The following is a 9,349-nucleotide window of genomic DNA, read 5'->3' as shown; positions in this document are numbered from 1 at the left end:
GAAAAATATCGCCATGGTGTTTTGTTTTCAAGATGTCAAGCTGATACCTCACTTATTTCTCAGGCTGATCCTCAGCATAAATCTTTCCCAGCACAAAGCACGGATTTTTTAAAATTACTGCCATTAAGAAAGCAGCAACAGTGACTTTTTAGTTCTTTCTCTCTTGTTCAAAGAAATACAACCTCCACCTGCAATCTCCATTAAGAAAATATTATGTTATCTGTCGATTTTTTAAGTCACAATTTTTTTATTTAATTTACTGTTTTGCTATTGGCACTTTTAATTCCCCCATGAAAATAGTTCTTGCTTCTGATGCATTTGGATGTTTGTTCATTTTTGGATGTAAATTTCATATCCCTGAATACATCTTAAGATATAAAATTTATACTCAAAATGATATAATCCTTAATTGAAGGAATTACAATAAAAAGTCCATAAATGTCAATGGTCAGTCAAAGCATTTCATTTTTTTGAAGACTTCCTACTGAGAAATTTATATGGAAGATGTTAAAAGAACAGTAAAAAAAAAGTTGAGAAGTTCTTTGCTGATACAAAATTTTGTATTGTTATTCATTACAATTTCATTTAACTGCAGCAGATGCTGTAGTGAATTATATTAGTTTGATGCACAAACATGCTGTGGATAAAGATAAAAGTAATGAGCCTTTTGCACAAAGGCCTGGTCCTAGCAGGTTAAGTGGATAGTCCTGCTGATTTTAGTGAAAATGTCACAGCAATAAAATAACTGTGTTTGCACAATCATTCTCACAAATGCATACAACAGTCTCTTTTAGAAGGAGAATAGAAAATATCAGTCACAGAGTCAGCCACTGGCCAGAATGTGTTGCTGCCTGATGCATATCAGCTGCCACTCTCACAGACATCTCTTTAGCCCCTGGCTAGCTTGAAAAAATACACAACTGTCTTTCCTTCACCGAACACCCAATTTTTTACTCCCTCTGTTGTTTATAAACTCCGGAGACAAAGTGATGTTTTAATTCCATCTCCAGTACATAAACCTGGGAGGGGAGCTGTAGGGCCAGCAGTGTGCTAACAGCCTGCACTTCTAATGGCACTGCAAGGAGAGCTCACAGCAGTTTTATAGGGCACTATACAGCCCTGTTTATGCTACAGCACTACCAAAGAGCACATGTTTTGATGGAAGCTGGGATGTGAAAGAGGATGAGGAGTTCAGTGTTAGACTTGCTGTTTAATTTTATTTTTGAATAATGTATTTGCTCATGGAATGGCCAAGCACATGCAGTGGCCTGGGCTGTCTGCTGGAGCTGGTAGCATGGAGGAAATACAGAACAGATCAGCAGTGGTGTTAGGATAGATGGATATGACAGCCATCTTCAGGCTTTGGAGGACAAAAGTGAGGGAAGAATGAACATATATCGTAGATGGCTGGCAACCCTGAACAAAGTTTTACACATCTAAACTAAATGAATCCTGCTTTTGGCCTGTGGCCAAGTTTCTTCAGCAGATCTGTCAGTTAAGCTCAATGAAACAAGCATAAGAGATGTCCAGCAACACTGGGGTTAGGTGTTGGGGTTGTTATTTAGTAAATGCTTATCCATGTGCCTGGCTGAGAAATGGGGACAGAGCTGTGGAATCTTTCATTCATAAGGACCAAGTTAGGAGAGTGCGTAGGTGTTTGCAGGACGGCTGTAGCCACAGACTCTCTGAGTCATTGCATGTTTCTGTGGGTTTCTGCCGAGTGCCAAACACAAAAGCCACCCCTTAACAAAGACATGAAATAACAACAAATCTAAATAGGGAAAAAGGGCTTAACATTGTTAAAGTAATCTTTTCTGGCTGCTCCTCTTGTAATGGAATTGCTCCATGTTTCTGTTTAGTGGCTTTGTGGTAACATGAACAAAATAAAAAATCGACATCAACAAAAATTTCTGAGAATGGCCTGATCAGTCCCCCAGTGTTTTGTCAAACAAAAAAGCTTCCATGCAATATTTTAATAGCTATATGTAAGCCTCCCACTGAAATTTCTGCCAAAGCTGGTTAACTGGCTCTTCTGAAAAAGTTACCCTCTCAGTGCAATTCCCATGCAATGTTCAGCAAGATTTTATTATGAGGGTGTCTGTTGGGGTGTAGGGGGGAGTATTGGATTTGATGAAATGATGTGTTTCTCTCTCACAACAAATAAAACAAACATTTCATGTCTTCTATTAGCTACACAATGTTAATTGCAATGATATGTCTCCTGGAGTTTCCTTTACTTCTCCAGCCTTGTAAAAGAAATAGCAGGAAAGAATGGAATTAAAATACATCACAATCTCCCAGGAACTGAGGAGCCTGTTAAATCACAGTAAAAACTAAATAAATAAAGAGACTACCACAGCAAAGCATCAATTTTCCATAAGTTGTGTGAACATCCATAACCACTGACAGCATATTAACACTGTGTTTTGCTTTGCTTGTTTTAATCATGTGAATTCTATGACTTGAGAATTTAACTCCTAATAACAGAGCCTAAACCCTATTAGCATGTTCAAATAAGCATTTGCAGGGAGGCTGTTAAAGATATGTCAACAATATGAGCTCAGCTTTTTTCGTAATGGAAAACACACATAGCTGAAGACCATGTTTTATGTGTCTTTAAAGAGAGCTGGTTCAAATGAAAATAAATAGAAAGCACTAGTAGAGATACTCACAGGGATGATCTGTCCACACACTCCAATGGGTTCATGTCTTGTAAATGTAAAATAATCTCCATCTGAAACAGATGAGCATGGTTACTCTCAAGTGCAGTTTGACTTGGCAGAACAAAAAAAAAAAAAATTGAAATAAAGGGGAGAAAAAACCTCTAAGGATCAGCCTTTGATGGCAGTAAAAGAAATAAAGAAGTCATGGAAGTGTTTTTTTGTGAGCCAGCATGGGAAACCTAGGTTCAGGAGCAACCTAATTGTTCTTTCTGTAGAACAAAGGAATCAGACTTCCCATCAGAAAGTAACCTGCTTTGTTCCTTGGGAAAGAGCTGTACTGCACAAAAAATTGCAGTAGCATGGAAGCCTCAGCTGATTTAAGGGTGAGAGAAGTGAAGAAAAAGTCACAAAGGCAATTTCCTGAAATGCATGAGTGGAACACAGCGATATAAAGGTGTATCTACAACCCGCTGTGGGGTTATAGAGTAATATTCAGCTGACTCATCTGCCATTGAGGACACAGGCAGTGTGAAGTCATGGAATGATGTACCACAACCTGTAGATGTGGAATGAAGAGGGAAAGTTTGTGACTTGTGTCACTGAGCATCATTTACTTCTGTGGTCTGGGTGCACATGCTGAGGTTACATATGCAGGTTTCTTCCCAGTTTACATTGAGCCAGAAAGGGACCTGGTGTGTGGGGACCAGTTAAAGGATCTGTTAAGGTACTGTCTAACCAGTAGCTTTGTTAGCGTGTTTGGCCTGCATCTGTGCAAAATAGATTTACTGCACCTTTGTACCTCAATGAATTTAGGTCAGATGGTTTTCAGTGAGGCTACAGCTGAGGGAAAGGCTATGCTAAAGGCATGAGCTGAATGTGCCCCTTGGCCTGTAGTGCTTGGTCATCTAGAAAAACTCAAATCTCTTAACTTGGGAAAATAATTTCAGCTAAGTATGTGAGAATGATGAGAAGGTTACCTAGGCTTAATGGCAGGAGATGATTTACCAGGATAAGAAAAGGTCAGACAGCGGAAGGGAGTAAGAGGAGGAGGAGAGATTACAGGGCTTTTGCTCCCATTGTTCTGTCTGACACAGGGTATGTGCTTTCCCTCCCAGGCTGGGCTGGGAAGTGGCACCCCCAGCCTCTCCCCCATTCAGTCCAGAGCTGCAGCTACCCTTGTGCGATATTGGGGAAGGGCCTAACTTCACAATAGAGAGTGTGTTTTGGGAACCTGCTGCAATGTCCTCTAAGATATATCTGGTAACAATAAACAGGTTAATCCTTAAAATTTCTTGGGTTTAAGAAAAGACTTCAACTTGAATTTGATTAGAAATAACTTATTTTCAGGTCTGCTTATTTCTATCCATCTACTTTACAGGATTTGCTTAGTAGAAACCTGAGCTAGAGTAGATAATATGTCAGCTGGGGGCCAGATACAGAATAATTATGAGAAAGGTAACAATAGTTTGCAACCAAGCCAAGGGACAGAGCAGGGAAAATAAATTTTGAAAGAGAGAAAAAACATTCACATCAGGAAAAGTCAGAAGAAAATAGTTTATCAGTTTGTTTGCACTGCATTGACAAAACATCGTTGCAACGTTTTGATCTCCAGATGTTTAACAACTCCCCAGTGGAGATGAGAATATTTGTGTCACAGACTGAGATGATCAGTTGGGTTTTCCAGGTTATCTTTCACAGATTATAGCAGTGGTTCACAGACCATAGGAAGATTCATCAGATCAGACAGAAGCGAAGTAGAAGTCAAAATACAGAGAAGTACATACAAGCAAAACTAAGTGCTCAAGAGAAACACAGAGGAGTCGGCTAAAAATACCAGCTTGTACTTGGTAGTACTGTGAGAGGTGTGTTCTCAGCCAGAAGGATGGTGGCAACATAACAGTAACACAGTTACATTAGCACTGTCTGACTTTAGATCATCACTGCATAATCACTGCCACATGTCTGCGTGCTTCATCACACAGTTATAGATAACCTGAACCTCTTGCCAAGGCAGACAAATGGTGGTTAATTCTGCCCAGTGTAGGCAGAACGTTCTTTCCGCAGAGCGGTGCCTCCCATGCAGAGCTGCTCTCCCTGCTGTCTCCCACTAGACTCTAGACAGATGCCCCTTTTGACACCTACTTCCAAAGTTCATCATCCACAGACTTTCTGTCAAGATGGGATTTTTGAGGTTGCTTTCTAACAATATCTTTGGGAACATATGTGACTTGAAGTTATTCAGAAGCCTTGGATGTCTCTGGACGGGCCAAAGATGGATCTAAGAGCCGCCTTGTCCATAATGTAGAACAAGCTGTTACCATGGCAAAATAGCTCAACAATTAAGTGAGCTTAATTCTGTTATTCTAAACAGTGAGCATAGAAAGCTCCCTTGTGCTTAGAAATTATACAGGACATTCTTAAAATGTTTGAGAGTTTTAAGTCATGCTAATGACACTTATTCTAAGATGCTGTGGCTGATGATTGTTACTCTTATCCTTTACTAGCTGGCTGCCAGAAGAACACTGCCTGAGAGGGATCTGACACTGATCTCACATCCAATCTAAAATTTTGTCTTAAAGGGATATTTTTAATATACTCAGCTGAAGTAAACTGTCATTCTGAGTCCTCACTGATATTAATATAGAGCAAGATCAATTTGCAGCTGCTTAGCACCTGGCCCAAAGACTTTCATTTTTTAATCAGAAAGCAAGTCCCATTTATCCAGGGATCTCACTTTGGGACAGCAATATCTTCCACAGATGTGTTTGCTCAGATTTCCATCAGGAGTCTCCATCCTGGATATTTTATTTGCATAACAACCATAATAGAGTTCTATGCCTCATATAGCAGGACACAGCAAACAAGGGGGTGAGGAGAGCTGAGTTGGTTCTTTAAAATATATAATACCATATATTGCTTTAAAGATACATCTCTGCTTGCATTCAGTTTATTAGTTTAACAGTTTCTGGTCTAGCTTCATTCTGTTTTAATTTAAATCATCAAGGCTTTACGCATGGGAGCAAGCAAAGGGCAGTCTGAAGGTTTTGTAGCTCTGGGACCAAAAGGAATGTGACTGTAAAACACACTGTTCTACTTGTCTATTAGTTGCCTATTTTTATTTTAGTTATAAAAGAAAACTTCAAAAACAACAACAACAACAAAAGATTGGGAGGTTTCAGATTTATTAGCATACTAAATAGAAAGAGAAGATTTAATAGGGGGGGTTTTTTGGTTTTGTTGTGTTGTTTGTTTACCTTTGGTGAGCTGATGGTAAGTGAACGTAAAGAGCACCATTGTTTAACACCAGCTTTGCCCTAAAATAGCCTCATGAGAATGACAAATTTATGGTGTGAAAGTAGAGGAATAAAGAGAAGTGTTAAATGAAGAACTAGTTGATACCCTGAAGATATGTGAATGGACTTACGATTCTACACTACTGAAAACTGTGTTAGCACAAAGTTTGCATTGAGGAAGGCATACTGAAAATGTGCCTTCCTTTTGCCCAGCATAGCCCACCTCACTGAAAAAAAATCAGGTTTTATCCCATAAGGTACTTGAAACCAAGAATAAACAGAGAATATTTATTCTCCTTAATCTGGTAATGCCTTTTGGTGGCTGACCTAATTTCTGTGTACCTGTGGGGCTAAAGAGTGAGAAGGAGGCATTCACCGACCAGAGAGAAAGAGATTAGGGAACAGGAAATTTGCTGAACACATGAATTTATGGTGCGGTCTGCACTTTTGTATGATTAAACATGAAGTACAAGCAGCAAAACTGGGATTTATCAATCTCAGCCTAAATGACTGTGGAAATCTTTGAGTCCTTGCAGGAATGTCTACACCTGAAATATTATTATTGTCATTTCTTTGGTGAAAATAAGATCGTGAAGATAAACACCAGTCAGTGCCCCCTGCAATTTTAATAAGATGAAACACCAAGAGGAGTAACACTGTAATAAGATGTTTCCCTTCTGAAAATTTTGGAGGCACATTTTCAATTTATCTGCTTGCTTCACTTGGATAGTTTCGTGCTTTGCTGTAGAGAGGTGAGTGCACTGCAGATAGTGTGCCACACAGCGAAACACCAGGGAAATAACTGGGCTATAGCAAAGGGCATTTACCCCTGAGCGTGCCCTCCTGGCCTTACTGGGTAAAGAGGAATAAACATGCATGTGCAAGGGACGTGCACCATGAAGCCAAAAAGAATCCACATAATGAATGTTCATTTTCCTTAATGTTATTCCAGAGTTTTATTTTATGCAGGTGAAAGATTTGTACATTTATCTTAATGACTGCACCTACATAAAGTCATTTTCTGCTATTTTGCCATGTTGTGTAATCCTAGCATTTGGTACATCTAGTCCAGACTGTAAATGAATATATTCGCATCAGAAAATGCAGCCTATATTTGTTAAACAGCTGGGAGGGAGGGGCAGGAGGAAGAGACTTGCTAAATAAAAATAATGGTAAGGATTTTTTTGTATCTCTTTAGTAAAAGAGTAAGAACATAATAATTTCCTAGCATGCATGAAGGTTTATCTCATATATATAATATCAAATTCATCCCACTGAATAATTTGAAGAAGCATCTATAGCAAAATATATCTCATATGTATGTAGTTCTCTACAGTAACATTAAGAGCACTCTCAAAGTATAAATTAAGTTAGATCCAGTGTCAGTCGCAAGTAAAATTATTTGCATAAGCAATGAGAAGATATATAGAAACAAGATCTATACATAATGGTACTGTTTCTTAAACAGGCACCCAACACTATTTTCATGAGTTCCAAGGTGTTTTTCAGGCTTATATGTTGTGCATTTTTATACATGTATCAGTATTTAAGTGTAGGTATTGAGCTATCTCCTTCTCAGATGGACACATGAAACCAAGCCCTCCTCACATGTGCATATGGGGCAGAACAAGAGCAGGGCCCCCAGTGCTGAATTTCAAACATCTGCTTCAGCAACACAATACACACTGTAAGAGCAACCCAGGCTTCTCCTCTGCTTTCCACGAAGCTGTAAGCTACTAAGCCTTAGTCTGGCCATGAAAGGTTTAGGTGCATAGCTGTGCTTTAATTCCCCTTACCTACAGGAATGGTCATTCCATGGATTTTGTCTGCCCAACCAGCATAATACCTCAGGGTTTTTATGACTCCCTGGAGATCTACATAGAAAGCTTGGAGGAATGGTTTGCCACTGTTCAGTGATTCCATAGTCTGCAGGACAAGAAAAAGTTAAGAGATGTAAGTATAGTAACATTTTTGAACTATCATACTTAAGTATTCACCATTTTAACAGCTCTTGAATCATGACAAAGATTTTAATGAAGACCAATCAGTTGCACCTTGGTGTAGTTTTAACCCAGAAGGTTCAGAACAATTATCTGGTCCCCTTTATTACTTCTTTTCGCAAATGTGAACAAAAAGTATTTTCCTTAAAAAAAACCAAACTGGTTTCTCCAGGAGTATTCTGGAATCGCTGTGATTTTAAGAACATATGTGTGTGTTTGTGTGTGTCTGTCTGTCTGTCTTGTGGGTTTGTGTGTGTAGCCACATGCATGTACATGTGCCTTTGTGTACTTTGAACCTAATAGCCACTGTGTTTGGTCCAGATCTATAAATGCTGAATTGCTTTAATCAGGAGCCAAGATAAAAATGCCTGTCAAACTGGGTTCTGTTATGTTAATGATAACAGCTGAGAAGGGGCTCCTTGTAACCCTGTATTAATGATCTGAATCCATAAAGAGAAGAATGGACACATCCCTCTTTATATAATTGATGTGAATATAAAAATTTCTCTATATGGTTGCCAAGACTCCTGCTGAGGTCTGAGATATCTATACTGTACAGCCAGTTTATTTATTGCCATTAAATAAACAAACTTTCCTCTAGGGAAGCTCATAAATTAACAAGCTAATGTCTTTACTTTTTAGTTAATATTCCTATTTTTAAATTATCTTATAAGATATCCTCTTAGGGGTTCCTAAGATCATTTAGCAAAAAAAATCCAATAAAATATCCTAAGATGTTGAGTAGCTTAACTCATTCTCAATAGCTGTCTAATAGAAATCATTAAGAATGGGCAAAGGATGCTTGCGTGTAACACACCAACCATCAAATGGGTTTCTATAGAAAAGAATGGAGGCCTAGTTCTGCACTGACTTATATCCCCAAGAGCAATTAACGTCACTGCCTGCAGTGCAACTCAGTAAAGAACTCGGCTCTAGAAATAAAAATTAAATGACAGGCAGAGTAAACTTGATTTGCTGTGCACTTCCTTCTCCCCATGGCGATTTTACAGTATCCGCCGGTGGTAAGATGATTTAAGTGTTGACAAAGCTGGAATTAAGATGTTCACAGGCTTAGTTCAAAGCACTTGACATGCGGAAAACAACATTAACAATGCCACCATTGCGATGGCTTCATCCGAGAGTGAAACGGTGCCACACTCGGAATTTGTGTCACCAGCTGAGTGTCCCTAAGCATGTAGCTGTCTAATAGAAATCATTAAGAATGGGCAAAGGATGCTTGCGTGTAACACACCAACCATCAAATGGGTTTCTATAGAAAAGAATGGAGGCCTAGTTCTGCACTGACTTATATCCCCAAGAGCAATTAACGTCACTGCCTGCAGTGCAACTCAGTAAAGAACTCGGCTCTAGAAATAAAAATTAAATGACAGGC

The 9,349-nt window shown here is 39.0% G+C and overlaps 1 protein-coding gene and 1 long non-coding RNA gene across 3 annotated transcripts in view; one reads left to right on the top strand and one right to left on the bottom strand.

Annotated features, from left to right (window-relative positions):
* Positions 1–9,349, bottom strand: part of ALDH1A2 (aldehyde dehydrogenase 1 family member A2) — a 54,060-nt gene that overhangs the window by 20,445 nt on the left and 24,266 nt on the right. Inside the window, exons 4-6 of the mRNA XM_008637116.2 lie at positions 7,753–7,882; positions 2,657–2,734; positions 289–302 (exon numbers count right to left, since the gene is read on the bottom strand). Of these exons, the coding sequence (XP_008635338.1) occupies positions 289–302; positions 2,657–2,734; positions 7,753–7,882 (222 nt within the window). The remainder of the gene's footprint in view (positions 1–288; positions 303–2,656; positions 2,735–7,752; positions 7,883–9,349) is intronic.
* LOC108447558 overlaps positions 1–9,349 on the top strand; it is a 134,520-nt gene that overhangs the window by 102,065 nt on the left and 23,106 nt on the right. The gene's annotated exons all lie outside the window — the stretch shown is intronic.

This window comes from Corvus brachyrhynchos, unplaced genomic scaffold (assembly GCF_000691975.1).
Source record: "Corvus brachyrhynchos isolate BGI_N302 unplaced genomic scaffold, ASM69197v1 scaffold200, whole genome shotgun sequence".
Lineage (NCBI taxonomy): Eukaryota > Metazoa > Chordata > Aves > Passeriformes > Corvidae > Corvus > Corvus brachyrhynchos.
The sequence above is the reverse complement of the archived record's forward strand: the minus strand, read 5'-3'. Positions and strand labels throughout refer to the sequence as shown.